Source organism: Lepisosteus oculatus, chromosome 6, assembly GCF_040954835.1.
Source record: "Lepisosteus oculatus isolate fLepOcu1 chromosome 6, fLepOcu1.hap2, whole genome shotgun sequence".
Taxonomy (NCBI): Eukaryota; Metazoa; Chordata; class Actinopteri; order Semionotiformes; family Lepisosteidae; genus Lepisosteus; species Lepisosteus oculatus.
In genome coordinates, this window is record NC_090701.1 from 51,829,519 (window position 1) to 51,856,066 (window position 26,548).

Below are 26,548 nucleotides of genomic sequence, written 5' to 3' on the forward strand. Positions count from 1 at the left end.
CAGCACTCTATGACATATCTCATTTCTGCTCTGTTAGTTCTTGGTCTTAGGTGTTGGAGCTCTGACTTTCTGGGAGATGTTTCGGTCTCTGACAACAACATGATTCAGGGCATCTTCCTTTTCGTAAAATTTCAGGCAAAGAGTGAAATCAATAGCTTGGCTGTGACTTTTATCCAATATGACATTACCTCCACAACCATTTATACAATGGGGTAGTTAGCTGGGGCGATTTTGGTTAAAGTACCTTGCTCAAGGGTACAACAGCAGTACCTCTGCTTGAACTTAGAACCACAACTGTTCAGTTACAAATCCTGAATGCTAACCACTGTTCCACACTACTGCCTTTTATGAAAAGAAACCAGGTCTAGATCACAAAAGCTACTATGTTACTTGCTATAGTGCATACATTACTCATCACTAACTTCACTAAACACCAAGGAAATACTAAAAAAGCTAAAAACACAATACACCCAATACGACTTGCTTTTTTAACTCTTAAGGTCACTTCAGCATCTTTTTCTAATGCACATATATTTTTCCAGTAATCTGCAGGGCTGAATCTGTATCTATGTTTTCTTTTTAAGCTTTTGGAAATAACATTTAATCTCTTTACTGTTTTTCTGATGTCTTGTTCAATGTTTACTTCTGGTCTAGCTTACATAAAGCACTGTGCTTAATTAAAATATCCTGACCTAGACAAATCCCACTGAGAGCTACAGTACGTACAGTAGGAGCTTTCCTTCACTGAACCTTGTGAAAAAGTCACAACATAAGAAGACCTTATTATGCATGGTATTCGTAGAAAATAAGACATAGTGTTTTCGTTTAATACTTGAACACAAGCAAGGCTACAACCAAAAGCAGGCCTTTTGACCCATGAGGTCCATTTGGTAGTTAGTAATGTATTGATCCAAGGATCTCATCCAGTTGTTAAAGAAAGCCTAAGTTTCAGCTTCCACCAAATGGCTGGATAGATTGTTCACTGCTCCCTCAACACTTTGGGTGTTGAAGACGTTTTAAATGCACTTCCATGTAGTTTCCACTTGAGTCCTTTGGTTTGTGTTCCACGGTTCATTTTGAAGATATCCATTGGTTTGCCTTCCTTAATGGCACTGGAATTCCTCAGGTCCCCTCATAGTCTTCTCTGTTCAGGACTGAAGCAACGAGCAAGGTACTGTACCTGGACATATCTGGTTGTTGTGACTGATATCACCGCTGCAAGATCTTACACAATAAGATCACGGCTGCAAGATTGTACACAATATTCTAAATGAGGTCTTACTAGTGCATTGTACAATTTTAACATAACAACCCCTTGAGTTAGGTTTTGGGCTTATAACACTATGCGCTAACACTTTGTTTGACTTCTATTGCTTCCTTGCATTGTTAAAAGATGTAAATGATGTGTCAACATAAATACCTTCCTTTAATTTTTTTCCAGGATCAGTGTTTCCTGTTTTGTATCTACGATATACAGTACAGAAGGTTTCTATTTTAAGGCACTCCACAATATGTGTTGTTTTGCACTCAAGTCATTGATAAATCCAGATACTTAACGTAAAATTTCTCTGCACTTGTAGATTTTTTTAAAGAAGGCACCAAAGGCCAACAACGTTTTGAAAAAATATTTTGGAGAATAAAAAATTATTCCTTCTGCACACAATGCTGTTGCACATGACCTCATGAGATAATAAATCCTGATGCTCCGAACATTAACTTTTAGTTGATTAAACCAATTCTATATGACCAACAATCAAGTGACATTTGTTGGTTGAGACCAAAATTTGTAAGGAGTTGGTGATGCTAGCTATTTCTCTTTAAGGTTTTTTTATGGGTTATACAGTAGGTACAATAAATATATGCGTGTATCTGAACTGAATGTTGGGAATGTATCTCAAGCTAATTACATATTCTTTGTGGATATTAATTCCCCTTTCTGAGATATAAGTTGCATTATTTAGGAAAATAAACTGGACTTGTAACAGGACCCTATGTGCTCTGTATTTGGCAGCTAAAAGTGAAACACGCACTTAGCCTAACTTTAGGTTTAACTAACCTGACTCTATTCCATTCATTCTTATGGGAAAAGCCTCCTGCTTTAAGGCGCATGGGCAAGGCTGCCGCTCTTACAGTCCCAAAACCTGCATATTTGCCTTATTCTTCTAAGGAAAATTCTCTGTACGGTATATATCGTTTCTCTAGAAGTTGTGACTTTCTCGTCCCTATCCCTGATGTAAATTGGGGGACATTTGCAGTCCTTTTTTGCTGCCTGCACATATGCCTCAATTGTCTACATTAAATGCCATCTGCTAGGTGTTTACCAAGTCTTGAATTTGAGCTAAATTTAGTTTCCTGTTTTGGATCCTAGCCATCTGCACCCTGACTACTTTACTAAGTATACCAGGAACTAGATCATTAATGTAAATCAGGAACAGCACTCATCCTAGTATAGATCCCTGTGGTACTCCACTAAATGCCTTATCCGTACTGTTTTGTGTTTCATTAATCGGTTCCATTAATCAAGTCTAAATGCGGATGTTTACCTGACCAGAAATCATTCTTGTTCTTTTTTTTCCCTTTGAACTCTTTCTCAGGCTAGAATATCCCTTGTGTTGTGTGTTGACTGATACTGAGCACAGTATTATCTTCCTACTGTTCTGTAAAACTCAACGATTCTATTGCTTACCCTTAATGGTTTTGTAGAGGACGTGGAGGAATTTACATAAATACCATGATCCCTTTTATATGTAGTTTTCTGCATTTCCATTCACACATGTGATACTGTATGTACTAAGTGTCTGCCTGCCACCAAAGTGGATCACTTTGCACTAAAAGCTTTTAAGTCTTTTTGCAACTCCCTTGCTGTGATTTGCCACTCCCCACATTTTTGTATTATCTGCAAATAGAACTAGTTTGCTAGCTATGTCAGAATTTACATCGAGGTTATAGATCAAGAAGAGCAAAGAGATGAAAATGGACTCCTGTGGCATACCACTGCTTCTATCTGCTCAATTGGAAGTTGTGTCACTTAAGATGACTTGCTGTTTCCTATTTGTTCAGCAGTTCTTGATCTATGTACATACATCAAGTTTTTATAAGGTTTGGTATAAGGTTTTTGTATCAGAAGCTTTCTAGTAGACAAAAATATAATGTCATATGGTTTACTTTTGTCTACTGTCCTTGTTACCTGTTTAAAAACTTATAGTACGTGTTAGAACTGTCCTTCCTTTTCTAAATTCATATTGGAATGACAGAAGTATAACTTATTCGTCTATAGTTATATATACAATATTACTGTGTTTTTCTGTTAAACATATTTTGAAATGGTGCTGTTTCAGTTATATACTGTAGCTGGGATTTCAGCTGGAATAAAAGCCAGCATAGGTCTCCTGAATCAGGGTCTCCCAGCCCAGGGCTGGATTCCTTTAAAGTGCTTTTTTGTCTCTTTTGACTTTAGTAAAGTATGTTTTCCTGTGCATGAGAAGACTGGGGTTGTATTTTGTCTGTCAATCACATGGGAGCACAGCAGTGAATGTGACCTGAATGTGACATCTTCCTTTAAGATAGAAAAAAACTTCTCAAAATGCGACAGCCATATACTGTAGCAGTGCTTCCCAAAACTGGGCTGACAACAAAGATCAAGTTTAAAAAGCATGGATCTCAGAGCAGCTCTTTCCAGCATTGATCCAAATATGAAAAGGTGCCATTCCAAGAAACAAGATCACATCTCACTGCTTTTTTAAATTCAGGTCAAAAAAGCAAATCACATATTTTTCATTTAAACTGTTATCTATATTTTATTTTGAAATAAATGTTGTATTTGTGCTGATTATTTAAAAAAATAATTCCTAAAATTCCAACATGATCTATCAGTCTTAGATATAATATTATACAGAGGATAATTTCTGTTTCAAAGTGATATTAACTGGCAAGAGGCTTTTGATACAACACACAGTGAAAATATTTATAGAACGTTTTTAAAGTTTAATCAATATTGAAATTAATTTTCAATCCAGCTGCTGACAGGGTATTCAAAGCATGTAACATTTTGAATCCACATTTTTAAAGTTTAGTTGTTATTTAATAATTATTTGATTAACATAGATGAGCTCGAGTTATGTCTGTTTTTTAAGACTACAGTATGTTACTGGGTAAATTATTTAGAATTGATAAATCTAAATAGAAAATAATTCATACTCAAATCCAGCTATGTTAAAAACAGTCCTCTTCAGACTAAAAATAGATTGCTTCAAGTGTAAGTTTGGACTCAATTTTTTCCACATGGAATTCCGAAGACGTTTCAGATGCAGACTCAGATGATTAAAACACATGCAAGGCTAATCTTTGTACTCGGGTTCTTCTCAGTTTCCAGAGTATGCAAGTGGTCTGTGTAACTTTTGTAAAGTACCGTATAATGAGTAGCATCTTTCCTTTTGGCAGATAAATCTGAATTGTATCTGTTTAGGATTAGCAGAATTCCCAAACCTGGATGAAGATATTTAATATGTTCATAGAAATCAAGAGTGTATTTATCTACTGTACCTTGCAGTTTTTGAAGAGCAGGAACCCCAGCCCAGTTAGGGATGAAGGTTGTTTATCTCGGTCTGGACGCCTTAGTCTCAGGAGACAACTGCATTTTCTGTTTGCCAAGTAATATGAACTCCTGTACAGTGTGTTATTGTTTCCCACCAGTGAATAGATAAAGATTTAATGCATGAGGCAGGCAGGCAAGCTTCCGATCATTATGACAGTGTGCCTCTACCGAAAAGATGTCATGTTACAGTCCTGAATTACATAAGTGTACAAAACACAATGTCTTGCCCTGTTTGAGGAGAGCATTCAAAATGATAGAAAAGCAGCCATCCCAACGTGGAACAGTGGAGAACGAAACTTATCATGTTAGTGAATGGCACTAAATATAGTTCTGCGTGAGGCTGGTCAGATTTTTATTAATGATTCCTCCCCTGCCTTTCCTCATTTTCCTATGGACAGAGGTGGGAAGCTGACAGCCATTTCCCAGCAGCATCAAATAAAGTTTAAATTTTCTGACCACCAAAGTGACATGTGGGGAGCGGATGAACATCTTTTTCCCCACCAAACACGTACAGTATGAGGATAATCTTTGACCAGCAAGAGGTAGTCTCTTAGTGTGGAGGAGAACATTTATTATGTTGTTGACAGTCAAGAGAGCCCTGGCCAACTAACTCCATCCAGCCCTCAGTGGCACAGAGTTAAGTGTGCTCTGCCACTTGGGGAATCTCAAGTGACTCGGACCTGCAAACGTAGAGCTCAGTCTGGGCTCAGTCAAGCTCCTTTACTGGTTGAGCAACGTGGGAGACCCAGGCCTCTTGTTTTGCCTTACCTTTAGTACATTTAATATTTGCATGAACAAATATGCGTATTTTCCAGTCACAGGTTCAGTTTATCTAAGTTTCCAGCCTATAATCACATCCCTTTGTGAACTAGTAATTCAAATTCAGAAATTCACATTTTAGCAGTACTGTATTTTTTTTTGTTAAGTCCTCTGATGCGGATGTACAGAAACCTCCATTTAATAATGGGATGTATCACTGAGGTCTACAGTACAGTAGTAGTAGTAATAATAATAATAATAATAATAATAATAATAATAATAATAATAATAATAATACCACTACTTTCCTGATGGACGATAAAAGTGAATATCATAGCATTCTCTGAGAAGTTGTGTGCTCAAGCTAGATCATTCCTTATGTCTGTGCATTTCAAAGGAAACAGTAGTCCTCTAGAGTCAGCTGGGGGATGGTCATTGCTAATGTTGAAATATCCCAGTCCTCTGAGGTCTACACAGCACAGTCCAGCCCAATACAGTCATGTTGTAGCGGATTCGCCTGGTGCTGCGGCCGAAGAGTACCTGGGTGGGGTACGTGGCAGGTAGCAGGACGGGAGTAGTAGTGGCCAGGGTGGGGACTAGGAAAGCCACTGACCAGTGCAGCTGACCCGCTGCAAAACGGGTGGACAGAGTGGTGAGATCGCTCGGATTCGTGTATTTACAGTAGTTCCCTGGTTTCGCTCCCCTACTATACTTGTACCCAGTTGCCACCCTGTCCCTGTGTAAGTGCACCCAAATAGATCCCAGTGTGTTGTGCTCTCTTTCTTTCTCTCTTTCTGCTTGCGCGCGGGCGCTGTGGTTGTGCTTGCTGTGCTGGATGCTCGTCCGAAAAATAAAGCGCCGTTTTTCATTCAAACGAGAGTCTGAATCACTGTGTCAGTCCTCGCCGAACCCAAAAATATTACAATATTATAGTTACATACAGTATACAGTATCATTGTCTGAGAAAACCGTCTGCAGACTCCATTGATTAGCACATGAGAAACGCACATTCTAGTTTATCATTGCTACCAGAAAATGGTAGTCTCAGAGAGCCGACATCCTGAACATGAACTATCTCCAGGTTCCATTGAAGACACAGGCCTTTATCAGACAGGTAATTTAGCAGCTACCTTTTCTATCATGCAATCCTGACAATGTTATACAAAAGTAAGTTTTTTATTGAAACTGATTATGAGATGCTAGAAAGTAAAGAGGACTAAGAAAGTGCTGTTGCCCCTCTCTCTGCACCACATTCAGCTGCCCCAGAGAATCGGGAACTGTGGGAGATTATTTGATTAATCTGGGATGTGATCCACTTTTTCAGTTACTTCTTACATTTATTTAAAGGGTAACTGCAGCTCTATTGTCATTTTTCGGGGTTAGAAAGAACCAGCATTGATGAGTGCATACAAACTACAATGAATGTCAAATATACACAGTAACATATAAACCTCCAGTTTACACCATAAAATAGACAAATTTTCACGGTATCCACAGCGCCATATTCAATGATTCACTACGCAACTTCCAGTGATGTGAAACAGCCCTATTACATTGTAAATGTGTAGGCATGTGAATACATCTCTTTTAATCCAAAATAAATATTGCTCTTGACTTTGAGATGATTATGCTAACAAACGCAACTTGTTCACATACATACAGATCACGTTGGAACATTTCTGCAGTGAAATGTCTGCTGCACAGTTGGTCAGTTAACACCCCAGGTAGGGTTAGGATTAGCATTCACACTCTAATTAGGCAGCTTTTAAACTCAGGGCTGGATTTTTGGGCCCAAGTCAGGTTTAGGATGAGTGGTTTCTTGCTCCTGTCTGAAATCTGTTTTTTCAGAAACTCTCTGAGGCCTGGATGGCACGGTTGACCACGCGGTAATTGTATCTCAAAACTGACTTGGTCGGATCAAAAGTTGTAACCAGGCATTATTGAATCTCATTCCCTTGTATGGGCTTTGATCACTGGTCTTGATTGTTTCCCACATACTTTTTGGTTTGGGGAACATGTCAAAGTCTGTTGTCTAGAGAAGTTCATATATAGATCACGGAAATGCCCAGATGACACCCCTGGTAGTGTTAGGGTTAGCATTCACACTCTAATTAGCCAATTTTTAAGCTCAGGGCTGGATTTTGGGGCTCAAGTCAGGTTTAGGACAAATGGTTTTTTGCTCCTATCTGAAAATGTTTTTTTCAGAAACTCTCTGGGGCCTGGTGCACCGCGCGTTAATTACTGTATATCCCAAAAATGACTCGGTCGGATCTAAAGTTGTAACCAAGCATTATTGAATCTCATTCACCTGCAAGAGCTTTGATCAGTGGTCTTGGTTGTTTCCCACTCATACTTTTTGATTCTGGGAACATGTCTAAATCCGATGGCCAGAGAGGCTCAGATATACAGTACTATCAGGTAGGTGCAAAAACATCTAATGTTGCCTTCGATGAACTGTGCTCCTCTAGTTCTGATTAGTAGTGCTACTGCTTTCCATTGTATAGTGGCCCAACTTGGGTTTGATATTTATGTGTTTATAAGCTATGCAAATGTATGTAGAATAGATTTGTACAATCATTTCCACTGATCACCGTACTGTAAATGATTAGAAAATATCTACTTTCTTTCAACTTATGTTGGAGATTGAATTACAATTTCAGCAAGCATCGTACTGTATATTAATAAAAACACAAAATATTACTGTGGGAGTTCAGCCAAGCGTTGCAAAGGATATTGTGCCAAAAACCAGAAGTTTAATAATAACAAAAATGTTTTTTACAGGGATGCGTTTGGAGAGATTTACACCACACCAGCTGAACTATTGAACTATACAGTCAATAAATTTAAGCTTCTTTTCTTCCTCTGCACTTTGATCCTAGAAATTCATAAATTGAAGAAATAGAACCGACTGCGGCAGAGAGACAGAAACTTTGTACTGGGAGTGGATGTGGCTGATGTCGGGTAACTCAAGCTCCCACTCCTGATCAGAAGTTATAGTTAATTAAAAGGCCAACCTTGAGCCTTTCACTTTGATTCTGGCTCACTAAAGAGAAGGGGTTTCGCCTCAAACTGGAAGAGATGGTAATTTTGGTTGAGTTTGAACCCTGGTAGTCACAAGTGTCGCCAAAAGCCCCAGTGCGCCAGGCAGGGTGGCAATTATATCCTTAGAGCTTTGCCCAAAAGTTTTATCTGCCACTCACTTACTGTATAGTGCTTCTCTGGGTTGTGCCACACAGATGGATGGGCAGGAGGCTTCGAGTTTCACCTGACACCAGACATCAGACACCAATCTGATCTGAGGAGAAAATTAGGATTATCAGATGTGCAGTCCAGCCAAGGTCATGCTGCAGTGTTCCCTTTGTATTTTACAGTACGTGACAAATCAAAAACTGTGTTTGGACACAAAGGACACAAAACCCTGTGTTTTAAACTGCTTTTGTCCAGTTTTTCTTTTAAAGTACCTTTAAAGGTGGCTTCTCAAAGCCCTTTACAGAATGACAACAACAATAAATAAAAAGAATACACAAGATAACACACAATTACAATATATAGAGGAGACCATGGATGGTGGTACTAAGTAGGTGCAGAGGAGTAAAGAATAGAACCAGTTAAGTAAAGGCTCTTCTAAAGAAGAAAGTTTTGAGTCTGGATTTGAAGGAGTTTAGAGAAGGTGTCTCTCTGATATCCTTGGGGAGAGAGTTCCAGAGCTTGGGGGCCTAACAAACAGTAAATAAGAAGTAAAATTTTCTAGGTATAAAATAATGATTTATATATGATTGTTCAAAACAAGTGGCATAAAATTGCTTTATTCTTGCAATTTTTCATTTCATATCTGGTTAATAAGCAAAGTGTCTTTCTTCTCTGATTAATTTGCCTTTTATAGGTGTTGTACGTGTAGGTGCTACTGTATGTCTGAGGAGTGCGTGAAATACTCTTTTGAATACCATCAGTACTGAGAAGCAGATTACTTGTAGATCTATCCAGATGGTAAAGTTTACATGTATGCAATGAAAGAATCATAGAAAAATATCACCATGCAAATATTTTTCTTCTCCAGGGTATTTAGTCAAGCACATACTGTATTAAGCAGTGTATTGCCTGAAGTTCTTTTCATAGTACACTAATTATATTGCAGTTCCTCTAAATAATTATGTGCTTGGCTTTCTGTTGACAAATTATGGACCGATAGCCTTTGCAGTTTGCTTAATACAGACTGAACAGTTTGCCCACAAATCACCCATTGGCTGGGAAAAGCACCGCTGTCTTTTTCTGGCTTTCCGTGCTTTTTTGAGATTCCTTTCCTGTTATTCTTTTGTCTTGGTGTCTTCCATTTAAAGCAGCCTTTGAACTGTTTAGGTCCAATTCCTCCCCCCCAGAGACTGACAGAGATAACAAAGATTTTTTTTCTATCAGCAGGTCTTGGAAGGAGTTACGTGGGCTGCAAGCATCCTCAAAGGCAATCTGTTCAGGCGACAAGTGTCATAAAGATAACATGAGGACAGTGTCCTTGACATGTGTTCCATATCACACTGGCTTCTATGAAGCCTGATGTTTGATTATACATGCAGCCACAAATAGGCTGAAGCCCAATTGTTTAAAAGGAGGAAAATAAATGCCAGTCCCCTCTCTCCCACTCTCTTGTAGTGGCCAACGCAAGGTCCTGATTGCTATATCTACATGATTAAATGGTGTACTATTCTACACTTCATTTCATCTCACCATGTGAAAAGGATTTAGGGACATAATTATAGATCCTCAGTCAGAACATATGGATATATCATTCCATGTCCTGCATTTTCAGTGTTTACTTTACAGTGAATATACTGCCCTTTAAAAGGCAGTTAGACGCAACTGCTTAACTGGATCACAACTCGGCAAAACATAATCATTGCTCTCTGAGTATAGGATGTTTTTAAAATTATTAACCATAATTGTTTAAACATTATAGTTGTGATTATGCCAACACATCTAGTGAAAAGAATATTGTTGGGGCAGTGTTCTTGATGACCTCCATTCAAAACAGTCACATTAAAAAAAAATGCACAACCATATAAATACTGAGAGGCTATAACAATGCAATGAAGAGTTTTAGAACCACGACGATTTATTGTGCTTTTAATGCGTCTCAGTATACTTGCAAATTAGTAAAATGCAGGAGTGAAATGCGATTTTAAATGGGCCCTGGGATTAGTGATCAGCATCACCCATAAAATGTGCATAAGGGATTGAAGAGTGATTGTGTGGAATGAAAAGGAGGTTGCCTTCTTTAACGGTGAGCGTGGTTTTAGTGTTTTTAACTGGGGAACCAATCTGACCAAAGGCAAATTTAAAGGAATGTCCTGTGATGAAAAATAATTGCTAAAAACAAGGGACGCTTCATATCTTGTGTATTCTGTGGTTTGTGGCTATTGCATCTATTTTTTTATTGGGACTGCTCTCTGTCTAAGCTGTTGATCCCCTCGTATAATATGGAGGTTATTTACCCCCAAGACCTGACACTTGCTGTGCGATTTCTTAATACAGATCACAGTTAACACTAAAGAGGTCTTAAGAACTTAAAAGAGTTCTCTTATGTTAACAACTGTAATGGCTGCTGTGTGCCCTAATCTGGTGCTGACTGAGGTTGTCAAGTGTGATAGACATAATTCTGTGAAACTAGAAAACTTGCAATCTGTAAACCCAGTGCAAGGCCTGAGCACAAACATGTCATTTGAAATTAATTTCTGTGAATGGAAACCTTGGGCTTTGTTTAAGTTTGCAAACTTGTTCAGTAGGAACGAGCACTGGTCTATCTGTGGTGTAATTGTCTGGAAACTGACTACTATTGGTTAGTAGTGCTTTGATGATTATACTGTACTACTGTTCAGAAATGATACAATTTCAAATACAAATCTCAGGTTTGTCATTTTTCAGCCTCTCAAATTATGTACCCCCTGAGTTAGTAACTATGGACATAAATGTAACTTCTAAAAGTCTTAGTGTTAAAGGTGATATCAGACTGAAAACAGCAATGCTCATGTTTCTATGCAGTACAAACGGCATACACAAGACAGAGTTGTGTGCAGTACAGCTTAGTTTTAGATATCTGAACAGTTATCATTTAAAAAAAATAATGCCGCAAATTACTTTAACACTATTTTAGGTATAACCTGTGAGTCTGTGAGGGACATAATAGCATTAACAACCCCTTTATAAGACCTATTGATACTGTATTTGTTGACAGTTTACTAATAAATAAGGAACAAGTAATAGGTTTATTCCATGCTGAAAAAAAGAAGAAAGAGAACACGTTTTGGCCGTGGAGCCTTCTTCAGGTGTGACACCTGAAGAAGGCTCCACGGCCGAAACGTTGTGTTCTCTTTCTTCTTTTTTTCAGCATGGAATAAACCTATTACTTGTTCCTTTGCAGCCTACGCATGCTGACGCAGCTACCCACCTGAACTTTATCGCTAATATGCTACTTTTCATAATTAGAGGTGGCTCTGAAGTAGACAATTAGATGATTCCTTCCACCAGCTAATCCGACTCTTCGGTTTTGCTAGGAAGATGTCTAATCATTCTAAATAGAACTGACACACTTGCTTGCAAAAGTATAGAAACTTTCCATTACTGCCCTTTTTTCTGACGTTGGCACATGTACTGAATTTAAGGAAAATGTGGTTCCTGGTGTCCCTTCTGTGAAATTTAAGTTAGATGATAATTAGGAAATTTCTAGGAAGCAATAGGATAGGTGGATGTAGACATGTAGGTTACCAGAAGAATAAGTGTAAAGTGGATTAATTGTTAAACACGCTGCTCATAGGGTTCACGGTGTGTTCCAGCAGCTCAGGACTGTTTGCAGTTTGGCTTTGAGCCTCACGAGTTTCCTCTCATGCCCTTCTTTCTTCCTGGCTCTACTTTATCAAGAGCCTCCACAGCTGTTCTCTTATTCCTTCGTGTGCATGTTTTCTCACCCCCTCCCTCCACCCCATCTTCATGCTTACAGCAGCCTCCCTGGTTCATTACTCCGGAGTGTGGTGAAAACTGCTTTTCAGGTCCAGGGTGTATTCCAGCAGCTCAGGACTGTTTGAAGTTGCGCCCTTTATCAGTTCAGCATTTGAGCCTCTCCTCTCATGGTTCTCAGCATGTCTCCTCTCATGCTTCCTCTTTCTTTCCTCCTGGATCTACTGGGTCAAGAGCCATCACACCCATTCCTTTATTCCCAGAACTCCAGCCTGGGGTTTTCTTATTTAATTCTTCCTTGTTAATGTTCTCTGTTTTCCTTTCTGACAATTTTGAGATGTGGTGAAATAATAAAAATGTTTTACTTAAAAGCACCCAGTGTTACTGGTTTTGAAATCTTTAATGCATATACATTGTTAGGGTTGGAGGGACATAATTGAAAATATATTTAATAATTAATAAACCTGAACAGTAGGTATAATTTGAGGCATGTGTGTTCTCTGGCACTGTTCTAGACAAAAGACAAAAGAGTAATAATATCAGAGTAAAACATTCACAGACAAATATTTATAAACAAAAACATCACAACTATAACACATCAAGCAAAAATGTATACAAATGTTTACTCTAAATACAAAATAATGCATCTCCAAGGCCCATGTTCTAGAAAATCTCAAAACACAGAAGCTCTGTAGCCTAAAATCCTATGCAACTCCTTGACAGGAGTGAGTGTTCTAAATAAAAGAATACAGCTCAGGACTTAATCTCCCTTCCTACCACATGTCCAAAAGTGAACGGGAAACTATTTCCCTATTCTAAAAATGCATCACCAAATGAGGAGAGAACATTTTAGCCTGAGGATTCCATAAAAAAGGAAATCAGAATTTCCCTCTTTCAGAGCACAAGCTTAGAGGAGATGGATGGTGAGGTTTCTTCTTCATTTCTCTGTTTTCCTGTCTTCCATCTGGTTCACTTTGTGCTTTCTCTCAGGCTATCTAGATTTTCTGTCTTTTGATGCCTTACTATGAAGCTTAAATTAACCAGAATAAGCCACCAGAGACTTTGATCATCTGTGTTTACCAGACTTGCGACAGGGCAAACACATCTGTTAAAACTAATCATTTTAAATTAAATAAATTTTTTAAAAATATGCACATATTCATACACATGCATAAATAAAACATAGAAGTTTTCAATACATTATATCTCAGGCCAGGAGTCATGTGTAAATGCTCTGTTCTTCCTGCATTATTCTGGCTGTGAAAATTGTTTGGCTTTTTTGAAGAAATCAAACCATTCTAGGAGCGACTTAATTCTTTGTTATCAAACAGAAATTTGTGAACATAACACAATTTTCAGGAACCCCAGGTTAGCTATAAATAAGCAGGACAAAATTGCAATCAATGAGTCTCTGTTTGTATAAATAAAATGGATTGTCAAATTAGGGCTGTTTATGGAGGTGGACAATAATCCTTTCGAAGTCTACAGTACACCTCTTTGTTAAAACATGCCTTTTAGTAATGTTTCCCAGCAGGGAAATCTACCTTGCAATTCATAATTTTAAAAAGAAATAGTTTCTCTTTCTGGGAATTTGATTTGTTTTATGAAGATAATTCCATTTGTCTGTGTGTATTGTAAAGGCCTTTGGCAGAATGAGAAGGATGAGCCTTTGAAGGTCTTGCTTATTCAAAGGCAAAAAAGGCAATTAAGATGTTTTGTTAAAAATGCATAAAAATAACACTTTTATTATTATTTCACCAATAACAGCAGCAGAATAAAATCAAAACAGGATTTATATTGTAAAATTGTTCTAGAAGTCAATGTGGACCTTTTAACAGGATTAACTACATGAATTTAAAGAAATACCACAACCATAATGTACTTTGTGGTATTTAGAGCTCATTTTAGTTTCCTGTCAGTTTTGAGTTAGGATTTTTTTGCTGTCTTCAAAGTTTGAAAGCAAATGAAGAGAGGGATTGACTTCTACTTCCAGCTTTAGAAATAATTTTATAATACTTCACTGATGTAAAAAAATCACACAGCCACTACTTGTGTGGTGGGTTTAGTTTCCTGTTAATTCTCTGCCGGACTGGGGAGGGGGTTACCCTGGTTTTTAATAACAGAGGGGCCTGGTCTTAGGGTTGGGGCGATGGGGTATGAGTCCACACCTGTATGGGGACAGAGGCGTCTTGAATGTGCTGTCTCATCAAGAGCTGTGGTTTATTACCAAAAACACATTTTCACAGAGTGCGGTATGTTTTAAATCAAGTTGAAATGCCTTCGGAGACTTCTGACAGAAACTGCCTCATCTGTTACTTAGAGTTATAAAACATTTTTTTTCTGAATTCCACATTTCACAGCTTTGTTATTCCCTGACAGGCCTCAGATTAGGAATGGAACAAGATACCTGGATGATGGTGTCTGAGAAAGGAGAGAAGCTCTACAACCTGATGAGCAAACAGGGAAACCTCATCAAAGACAGGAAGCGCAAACTTACCACCTTTCCTAAGTGCTTTCTGGGAAGGTGAGTTATTGGAACACTATTTTTTTGGCCTTAGCCATTACACTCACTTCTGTATTTAAACACAGGAAATGAAATCATTTAAAAAAATAATTCAGTTGCTCAAAAAACATTTCTCCTTGTGTGTTGTGATATTTTTTCTGGAGTATAGTACAGTAGTTGGTTGTTACTTCACTATAAGGTGTATGAACCTTTTTCGTTAAACTTATGCAGTGGGATGGAATTTTAAAGAGGTTAAGTTGGTATGTCTATGCCAAGATTAACAAAGGAATGTATTCACTTCATTAAAGGGAAGGTGCTTTCACTATGGATAATATATACTGTGTATATTTCTGAATTTTCTGTACTTTATGTTTTGTGTTTCTAACATAATTTCACTTGGTTTCTGTTTGGAAAGAAGTATTCTTGTTTAAAAAAAAGTAACCCCTTGCTGGCGGTACTGTGGTGGTGTGGTTAACATTGCTGGGGCCCTGGGTTCAGTTCTGGAGCTGTGGTGCTCTCTGCTGGGATTTGTATCTTCTCCCTGTGTTTGCATGCGTTTCCTGCAGGTGCTCTGATTTCCTCCAGCTGGCCCAGGTGCAAGAGTTCGTGTGTGTGTCTGCCCTGCAATGGCAATCCGTCCAGGGTGTATCCCACTTTAGACCTGTTGCTTGCTGGAATAGGCTCCTTCACAACCCTGAATTGGATGAAATGGATAGAAAAGGGGTGGTTGGAAGTTCAGGGTTTTTTTTTAAATGGGGTGAACAGAGATTCCAGCCAGATTGTTAGATGAATTTAAGATGTGAGAGATCAAGTTCACGAGTGGTTTTCACATCCCACAGTTTTAAGTAATTAAAAATGTATTTTTTTTCCTTAGGGGAATACCTAGTCTGATTCTTATTGAATCAAGTTTATGCACCACACTTATTGAGTACTGTGATAAATCATGCTTATATTCTCTGAAGACTTTTGAACTTTGGTGCTATGCTGGTTCCAAAACCTCACATCCACATGTTACCAGGAAACACAGTGAAAAATATATTATATTCTTGAAGGATTGGATATTTTAAACTGCATGAAGCCTTGCAAAAACAGCTTTCTTGTTTTCTCAGGTGATATTTACAGTATGTAGTTTTTCATGTGTTTTCCCTTTGTCCATTTGGACATTTCGGAAAAGTGCCGGGTATGTGGTGATAGATTTTGTAACTAACAGCTTTTTAACATTATTAAATAGTGCAGAATGGTAAAGATTCAGTTTTGTTTTAAAAATGATGTTGCTTAAGTCTCATCACAATAAATGTACAGTAGTCATTTAATCATTTTAAATAGAACTGAGGCACTTGCTAGTAAGTCAGGTATGACAAAGGTCCCGTTCCTGTTTGTTTGTCATTGGTAAAATTATGTCCCTTCTATATGGCTAAATTCTAAATTAGATGTTAATAAGACATTTCCTGGCAAGCAATTTAAATGTATGTTTACAAGTAATTAACCAGAAGAATGGAGGTAGGTGGATTAATTGTTGAATTGCTCTTCTGGTCCATTGTGCTGAATTTAAGGAAAATGTGGATCCCGGTGTCTCTTCTATGAGTTCAAAATTAGATGTTAATTAGGAGTTTCCTAGTAAGCAATGGGGTAATTGTATGTAGAAAATTAATTTGCCAGAAGAACGAGTGTAAAGTAGATTAATTGTTGAAACACACTGCTCTTTGGGTTCACGGTGTGTTCCAGCAGCTAAAGACTGTTTGCAGTTTGGTGATTGAGCCTCACCAGTTTCCTCTCATGCCCTCCTTTCCTCCTGGCTCTGCTTTATCAAGAGCCTCCACAGCTGTTCCTTTATTCCTTCATGTGGATCTTTTCTCACTACCCCTCCCTCCACCCCATCTTCATGCTTGCAGCAGCCTCCCTGGTTCATTCCCCCAGAGTGTGTGTGGATTGGTCATTTCCTCGGCCAGGCAGGTTAATGCCAAAGCATTACAACATTACAGTATCTCTTTATGTATTCATCGTATTTGCAAACAAATACGGAAATAGCATTTTAAAACATACTGAAAAAATAAAATGTTTTCTTAAAGCAACCAATGTAACAATTTTGTGTGACTGAAACCCAACATATTGGGTGTTAAAGGTAACGTCTGTTGTGATCACAGGTGCTTGTGTTCAGCTCTGGCAAATTTGGTATTTTTTTAGAGACACTGCATTTGCAGTTTTACTGTAAAATATTAAGTAGTAGAGGAGAATGCAGAGTTCTGCCACTTCTAAGTGCAATTTAGTAGTTAACTAAAAGGTTCCCTACATTATATAATTTGGTAGGTGGGCTCTTACAAAAGTAATTTACTTCTTCTAGTACTTAAACTGTCTTGTGTAAATACAAATCTTGTTGTGAACCATTTTGCATTAATTTAATAGTTTCCCGAAACAGAACACAACAATAAAGTATCCCCAACCAAAAAATCCCCTGTGTTTCCAACTGGCTATTTGTTTTTTTTCAAAATTGCACTTCTGTGGCCTCAGGGAAGTATGTCATTGTAGAAAATAGTTGTTGAAAATGCTTAAGTGATTTTAAAATCGGATGCATTCCTCATTCTGCGTAGTAGAATGCTTTTTTTTTCTCTAGACAATACAACACTCCAAATAAAGTCATAACAGAATAAATTACTCAGAGCTATTAAGTTTAACTTAGAATGTTCGTGTGGGGGTGTTTTTAGCCTTAAGGCTGTATGATCTTCATGTGGCTTTACTTGACAGAGCTTCCAGACCTTGGCAGAAATAACCCTGAAATATGTTCTTCTGTGTTTTAAATCAAGCATATGGACTTTTTCATTGGTATTTTGCAAGAAGTTTCAATTTACCTGGAAACACTGAATTTTTGGTTTCATTTATTGCAATTGCATAGTCATTTCTCTTCTAATGAGTTTAATTCTGTCATCTCATTCTCCCTTGAGGGTTAAAATCAACCTTTTGTGCCTCCGCTTTTCAGGTTTTGCCTTTTCTCAGCTTGGCTTGCTAGCAGTCACAAAGAATATGTCTTTAACAGTTTCTCATACTTTGAAGTGCTCGATAGTAAATTACGATGAATACTGAAAGAGAGTATCTGATGTACTGGCAACATGCACATGGGAAGTATCAGAGAACTAAGGGAGTGTTTTGACTGCCACAGCCTCCTAGAGTTCGCCACTTCTTAAAAACTACTGTAGCACCTGAGAGAACCTGGTCTGGGCATGAGCTGTGATTAAGATGATTTCAGTGGTAAATAAAAGGTAAAAATCCGACCTGTGTTGTGTAATGTGATTTGATGTCATCTCTGTGTTGGTATGCAGTCAAGATGATGTCTTGCCAGCTGTAGTGTGTTTCATTCTGAGAACCTCTGTAATAGCTCCACTGTAGTTCCAGAGCAGGCTTCACTTTCACAGCTTCTATCTGTGCCTGCTGGCATTCTAAAATTGCTTAAGGAGCCTGCTTTCATGTTGTGTATTAATTTAATATGGTTTAACAATAACAAAGGCATTACAAGAGAATGCTGATGTGTTGCTGCTTCAGGACGAATAATGCGTACTTCCGACCAGAAAAAGGAAGACATTTTATTCTGTTGGCTGCATAATATAATTTTGGTTTATAAAGGGCCATGCTGTTGGTTGCATATAAGGACCATCTTGAATTTGTTACAGGTTGCTTTCATGTCATAGCCCAAGTTTGTTAGAGGCCCTGTGTGATTTGCACTCAAACTATGTTGTTATTTTGTTTGCGACTTAGGGTGATATGGCAAAATTACATCACTTCATCTCAATTCATGTATGTGGAGTCTCATCTCAAGAAGTATCTAGCAATTGGCATACTATATATCACAAACCTTGTTGTGGATCTGGAATCTATTTAGTATTCTCCATACAATGTTAACATAGGATATAGAGCTCAGCCTTTTTAGCTTTGTAGGACTGCATTAATTTTGTGTGTGCATAAGGGAGAGTGAAGCTGTAATTAATGTAATTAAGGAATGAATTCTGACTTGCAGCTTGCTCCTTTTAAGAAGAACTGAAGCCCATACAGTGATTGATTCCAGTGAAATCAAATTGAATGTATAAGAATACTGAATTATAAGAGCTACAAAACAACCAACAAAATCACACAAAATAACAATTATGCATCAATATTTTGTGATCAGTATTTTGGTGGACTTTATTTGGTTCATTATTCCACACTCTTCACAGGTAGCCAGGTTACTGATTATGAGAGGATGGGAGTGTTGTCCTGGGGTACAAAGCCTTATTTACTGTACGTGCTTAGCACCACAGAAGAACAGCATCTTTAAAAATGAAAACCTGTTTTGAATAAAAAGTGTTTTGGAATGTCCCCAGTTATTCTTTTTCACACAGTGTAGTATTGCCGCATACACGATTGAAGAATTAATAAGAAGATTAATGTGCTATATTCTTTTTTTACCCAGACTTTCCATAGGCTGTACAGGATTCCAAGTATGGTATGACAATATGAGAGCAACATTTAAGTTTAATTAAAACTTAAGGTTGGCCCTTATTAAATATAAATATCAAATTTGGTATTCTGAAATAGATTTATGTGTCTCCCTGCAGTGAGTTTGTAACCTGGCTGATGGAGATTGGAGAAACGGATAATCCAGAGGAAGGGGTTCATCTCGGACAGGCACTGTTGGAAAATGGCATCATCCATCATGGTAAATTCCCAGTAGGAAATGGACTTGTTTATGGAGTTCCTGCATCGGCAACTCCATGCTGAAGGGAACACTACTGCTGTTTTATGGTGGGAAGCTATTGTGTATCACTGTTAATTCAGAGATTTTTCCAACTCGAGTCTTGGGTCTTAACACTGTTTGCTGATTTAAGTAAATTTTAGTAATAACCTGGAGACCTGGTTAACATAACCTGCTTCTTAAGCTACTGTACTGTGTTAGGAATGTGTAAGTATGTGGAAATCATAGCCTGAACAGTGGGCCCATTAAAGCTGTTGATTAGTCCAAAACAATACCTTTTATTAGCAACAATAAGCTAATATGTTCATGTAGCCTGTTGACAATGCTTAATTTGTTAAAATGAAGTGAAAATGACAAGTATACTTCAAGAAAGCATTTTTTTTAACTAGAGAATAGTGTTTTTTAATACTATTTTATTGGAAGGTGCCCTTTTCCAGGGTGAGTCACAAAGGGGAGAAGAATTTAACACAGATAAATGTAATATAGTACAATAATAAACAGTAAACAATGGTAATTGCCAATGTACAAATTATATACAGTATGCATAAAAAATGCAATAAGGGTAAGAGTAATAATATTACCACAGTTCAGTCAATACTTGAAAATGTATTGAATCTATTAAACTAAAACTAAAATTGCAATTTGTAACAAACTTAAAGTGAACACAACAAACAATATAAATGTTACAATAGAGAGGAGATTTTGGCTGAGTCATTCCTAATTTAGGCTCATGTTAGAACAATTATTTCCTACTGACCATTTCTTTGGTTGTAGTCTGTAAGATCCTAATGTTAATTCTTATATCTTTTGACAAAAGAAGAACATTACGTAACAGATTGGATTCTATTTAGGCAATATTATTATCTTATTTGTGTTAACTTATGTTTGATAATACTAGATCATCGTCAACATTTAGAAAAAAATTGATTCACATTTTACTTTACTATCATTAAGAATAATTAAATGGAGGACTAAGATGAATCTCCTTTTTCATAAAAACATTAATGCACCGGTATGAAAAACATTTATACCGAGCAAGAACAAGAAGATTTTGAAGCCCTGTTTTATTTATTTAAAAATGTCTTCAATGAGTTGTCAAAAGCTGGGGATTGTACAGCCACCTTATCAGCATTTTTCTGTAAATGGAAAATTCTGTGACCGAAAAGAAAAATTTCGAAAAGGAAAATCCTGAATCATTAACATAGATTTGTACTGCTCTTAAGTTACAGACAAGCACCAGTTCAAGGCTGAACCTGTATTGTACCGATTCCGATATGATGATGGAACATACCACCCAAGAAGTGACATGCAGGACGTCATCTCCAAGGTAATGGACTTACAGCCACATCTTTCTGTTCTTATTTTGTTTTTCCAGTATCGAGATTTGAATAAATATTTTCTTTCTCTGTCTTTTAACTTGAGACTTCAGTTCTGAAATAACGTGTGAAAAGTGTTCTATTTGTGATTCAGGACCTTGGTTAGTGGCAGACAATTACTTGTTTTATTTTTTGCATATTGCTTTATAGGGTGTCAGGCTCTACTGCAGACTTCATAGTCTCTTCACACCAGTGATCAGGTAAGAGGAATTGGGATTATTCTCTTAGTAAAACTTCACTCCGCACTTGATAGGAAAAGCCTCATTGTTGCGTTAATGATTTGTGAAAGAGTGTGACATTTAATTTAATTGAGGAAATCTGGGTTAACTTAAAGTGTCTGCTACTTTTTAATATTGTTAGGAAGGAGCTTGGCCAAATTTAAAATGGAAAAAGTGGAGAGTTGGCCTGTTGGACTGGTGAGAAAGCCTCCTTTTTGTCCTCTCACTCTGTTCCACTTGACTAATGTATTCATGAAATATCATTTGTAGGTGAAAAAAATGCTCAACCTAGAAACCTCAACAATAACCAGCACACACGATCCTGCAATCCTGAATCACAGAAACATACAGCACTGGACAAAACAGGTCTGCATTCACCTCAGCGTAGCAATGAATTGGCTACAGTAATTATGCTCTTCCATGGATTGCCATTAAAGTGCACTGGCCGCGTCACAGGCATAGGAAAGAGATCATATGTGTCAAAGTTCAATAATAGCCTTAAAGGATATTAAGACTGCCTGTGTCCTACTGTATAATAACAGCTTCAGAGTGTTGAAGCATGGAAGAGGTACTGTGTTGTGGTGACATTCAAGTTTGAATAGTAAACTAGGAAATGTAACAACATTTGCTGCAACAAGCTAATGTTTCCTGTTGGACAGATGGAAAGACCCAAGTTTAGAGATGGGTTTGTGCACTGCTATGGGTTGGATGCAATGACTCTTGCTTAAAGAATGAGATTTTCATAATTGAAACTGCAGAGTCCTGCCTAATTGGGTGGAATTTCCTGATTGCAGTACAGGAGAGAGGGGCTTTTGAAGGGGGCAAAAGGTCGTTGGTTTCCCTACAAGGACACCAGATAAATCAAGCACTCCGGCGCAACAGTGGGCTAGACAGCCCGTATTTTACATTACTGAACAGTCATGCTGTCTTCCTTTGTTAAGATGCAGAAACTAAATCCTATTATATAAGAAATGTTGGCACCGAAATATAAGTCAGGGGTTATGGCTGTGAATGCTGCTGTACTGAGCACAATGTCTAGAACTCGGATATTTTGTGGTTCTGCTTAATTAGGAAATAAAAGTGCATATGCTGCCTATTTCCAAAAATAAAATGGGAAATTATTAGTTTGAGGGCTATGGGAAGACAGAAATGCTACAGAATCCTTTTCTGGGCACCTGTGTCTAAGATTGCACAGCACAAATCCTGCACAGATGGTGAGCCTGGTGCAATGTGGGTTATTTCTAGTTTTTCATTTGACTACATTTGTGGTCAAAGCAAGAATCCTTTCTCAGAAAAACAAAAAACGTCTTTCGAATAACTGTCCAAGCTTTGTGGGTGCTTGAGGACTTTAAATCAGCAGTGTTCAGGTCATTTCAGGCATGTGCAAATTAAGGCACTAACTAAGGCAGGCATCTAAATCTCATATCATATTCCCATGGTAATTATTATAAGTGTTTGTTTAAATGAAAAGACGTTAATAGGAAATAAATAGGTAATTCAAACAAAGCGCATGTTTTCTCCATATGTGACTTAATTCAGTCATGCAGTACATTATGTTTAAACATTTGCTTATTTTAGTTTTGGAAGATGTTTAATGACAGTGTTTATTTTAATTTTAGTGATGAACTTAAAATGCGAGACTTTTGTTCACAACATGTGCTATGGATTGTTTGTGTAAAAGTAGAAAGTGGAGAAAGTAATGTCAAAGTAGAGGCTCTGGATAAACTGGCCTTCTAGTACTGTAGTCTTAGTTATTCTCCCTCAGGAGATTCGGTGTTCATGGGAAAATGACTGCTCATTTCATAGTAAATTCCTGGACTCTGGCACTGGCTGTAAAAAGCCCTCACAGTGAGCAGTTCAGTTACACACAGAACCGCACAGCTCTGCTGGGTTACAGGGCTAGCATCCGTAATGTTCTATTTGTGATTTTATGGCTCATCTCCAGTTTGATTTTGTGAATTTTTATCCTTAATCTGCCAAGGTATTTCAGCCATGATAAATTAAAGATGCGCAATTAAAGAGAGTTCTGATTGATTTTAATGTAAATAGATTAAGCATGATGGCAACAAACAGCTCAGTACACCAGGATCATGAATTTTCTGCCAGGGCTTTGTGCTGTTGCATTATGTCCCAGAAAAATCCTGCAAGCTGAATGTATTGCTTGTAGTGTGTCAGTGGTAAGTCCTCTGTGCCTTCCTGAACATTTACCTGACATGAATTTCACCGATTTTATTAACATAATCTGAAAAAGAACTCAGCTCACATTAGAACTGGATGAAATAGGTTCCTTCCTATACAATTGTGAGTTGCACAACTAGATTCAAGACAGCCTGTCCACAGGCATTGTTCATACATTTTTAATCAGCCTTCTTTGAAAACTCCAGAGGGAGGGTCCTCTGTGAGCCTGCATTTGGAGCTTGGCTTGCCCTTGGCCCTTAAACCTCAATACCACAGCACTCCTGTACAGTTCATCTCGAGATACGAGCTGCACAAATGCTCATAGCACATTGTTTGGTCCAACTCCATTATTATCATGAAATGGTATATTCTAATTAAAATGGGACATATTTCATTGACAGCGTGTACTATACTTTTAAAATGTCAGACAAATTAATCAAATACATGTACAATACAGACTACAATTCCCTACCTGCCATACATGCTAATCACATGATTCCATTTCCGCAGATATGCCCAAACAATAGCGTACAAGTCAATGATTTGTATACAGTACTATATAAGTATATTGGATATACAGTAAGTACAGTATGATCCCATATAGTTTCAAAGCCACTGCAGTACAGTATGTGTGAAATATATTATTATTATTATATAAAAATTTAAAACAAAAATGTTTCCCAATAACTTGTTCCTGAAATTTGCATTAAGACAAAATATAGACTATTTTAATGGCTGGATGGAAGTGGATGTAAACCTGAAAGAAGCACATCGCATTTCCAGCAAGCTATAATAATAAACTATTTTTTATATATCCAGCTGAGCTTTTGTTTTTTTAAACAGCCCTACTTTCTTTTTAATATTAATCTAATATTTAACATACTGTAATACACAGTATGCAATTAATAAAAGTCATAAAAATTTAAATTCTGTCATTGGAAAAAGATTGTCCCTATGGGGCTGAGCATTGAGCCGAATTCGAAACCATGCATTTTCAAAGTAATTCCACACTCTACGTTAAGCAATCACTGTGCAACCTCGCGATTTTACAAAGTAGTGCAGTCCTACAACAGAATATTTGAAAAAAATAATGTTGCAGTGCGGTATGTATACTGCATTAGATGGCATTATTACTGGATCTGTAATGGCTAGATCTGTATTTAGTGTTTTGAGATTCTTAGGGGTACAAAGTGTGGCATAAATGCAAGGAATCATTATTAACTTTTAACACCACAGTACATACTAATAGTGTCACTAAAACTGTTGATTTTTACTCTGTATTTATTTACTTTGTTGATCTAGTGCAATGTAAAGAGGCCAGCAGCACGTTAATACATCAGTAAATTAATATGATGTATTTCTATTAATTTATTTTTACTCAATTGGAATACATCCAGCAGTGTTTATAAATATTTTACTGTTATTACTAGTATTGCGTTATTGCATTGTTATTACTATCACTTTGTTGTGATTAGCAATTAATTAAATTCTGTCTTACCCAGAGGGTCTGAATGTCTTCCTGTACTGAACCACCTCCGCATCAAAGCTGTATTCAATAACTGTGTGGTAAAATCTGATTTGAGTAGTACTTGCCAAGCTCAAGAAAGTCTCTTCAAAGGTCAGACCTTGACTGAGTAGCAGATTGATAAAATGATCATGAATCAGAGGTGCCTTTGTTACATTCTTAGTTCATTTTTACCATAAAGAATTCACTGAGCAGGCTTAAACAGGCAATGTTTTTCTTTTTAAGGGACAAGGATTACCACCTGAGAACATACAAATCTGTGGTGATGGCAAACAAACTCATAGACTGGCTCATAGCACAGGTAACACTGTTGTCAGCATGTTTTTTAACAAGTCTTTTTTTTAATTCATGGCCTTTGTGCACATAGAAAACACATTTCCTTCATAGGAAATGGGAAAAGATGAAAGTAAGGAAAAGGGAAGTAGCTTTTTTCTAAACATGCTGGTCATTCAAATATGTGGAAGAGGAAACAGATTGAAACAATAAAGCAAAATCTAGCTCCAGTTTTGCTGTTTGTTTTTAAAAACCTGTGGTTTAATTTATGATGGCATTATTTATCATTTTACCTGTTGCTTGGTGATTGATACACATTATATTGAAAGCCATGTTGTAATATGGAAAATATTTGTTTTGTCTCTGAAATGCATAATATGAATATGTTTTTCCTCTAAAAAGTTTTACTTAAAGTTTATAGTGTCTTCTTATATTCTTAGTAGTTCAAGTAGGTAGCCGCGTCAGGATGTGTAGGCTGAAAAGGAACAAGTAAAAAAGAAAAAGTTGTGTTGATTTTCTTCTCTTTTCTGCATGGAATAAACCTTTAATTGTTTCTTCTTATAGTCTTTTAAAAATTGGATTTAAGATATGTTTAAGCACAAAACTGTGTATTCCATATCTAAACATACCGCAATATGTATGGGAATGCACCAAGGTACTTGGAAAGGTGGAATGACTCAAAGTCTAGATTTAGAAGAGATCTTTGGACACAATACCAATATGCACCTTCATCATTCTTACAAATATAAAAGTTAATGTACATATGCATTGAATGGCAGACTCCACAATCAATCTGTAAATTGGGTTATTAAATATTTAGTTTAATTTTTGAACTACTCATTAATTGCAGATGTCATAGTTGTGTGAAATTAACTTTTAGTGATCATGTGGCATATTAAAGGTAAGATGGTGCTATAAATTGATATTGCCTCAAAAGCCCCACCATTATCAATGTTAGAGGACATCTAAAGTGTCATAGAATATTGTACACAGATACTGCATTCTCTATTGGCGATCGTGAAATTGCTGCCAACTTTTCTAGTTCCATGTACTTCTCAAGCAAAGGTGACAGCAGTGTCTGGTATATCTCACCATCTGTATTCGGCTATCTGTTATGCTGAACGCTTTGTTAAGGAGGACAGCAGGCATAAGTCACCCGCTGACCTTGGAAGAAGACCTTGACCGTGTGAAGGTTTCCCAATGTGCTACTGTAGGTGCAATCAGCTGCATACGCATTCGTCTGGCTCCGCCACTGCGCGATGATCACGTGTAGGAACAGAAGACACACCTTTTCCATGAATGTGCGTCTGTGATGCCCTGCAAACGCCATGATGACTCTCTGTCATGCTAAGCAGAAAATCCCCTGGAATTCATTAATTGATACAAATTTAAAAAAAAAAACAGCTGCATTTTCTGGAGAGTGAGCAATATGGAATATGAACATGTCTGGTTGCTTGGTA

The 26,548-nt window shown here is 37.3% G+C and overlaps 1 protein-coding gene across 1 annotated transcript in view; it reads left to right on the top strand.

Annotated features, from left to right (window-relative positions):
• Window positions 1-26,548, top strand: part of prex2 (phosphatidylinositol-3,4,5-trisphosphate-dependent Rac exchange factor 2) — a 171,372-nt gene that overhangs the window by 60,623 nt on the left and 84,201 nt on the right. Inside the window, exons 10-14 of the mRNA XM_006633898.3 lie at window positions 14,675-14,819; window positions 19,382-19,482; window positions 20,742-20,845; window positions 21,045-21,094; window positions 25,041-25,116. Coding sequence (XP_006633961.2) covers window positions 14,675-14,819; window positions 19,382-19,482; window positions 20,742-20,845; window positions 21,045-21,094; window positions 25,041-25,116 — 476 coding nt within the window. The remainder of the gene's footprint in view (window positions 1-14,674; window positions 14,820-19,381; window positions 19,483-20,741; window positions 20,846-21,044; window positions 21,095-25,040; window positions 25,117-26,548) is intronic.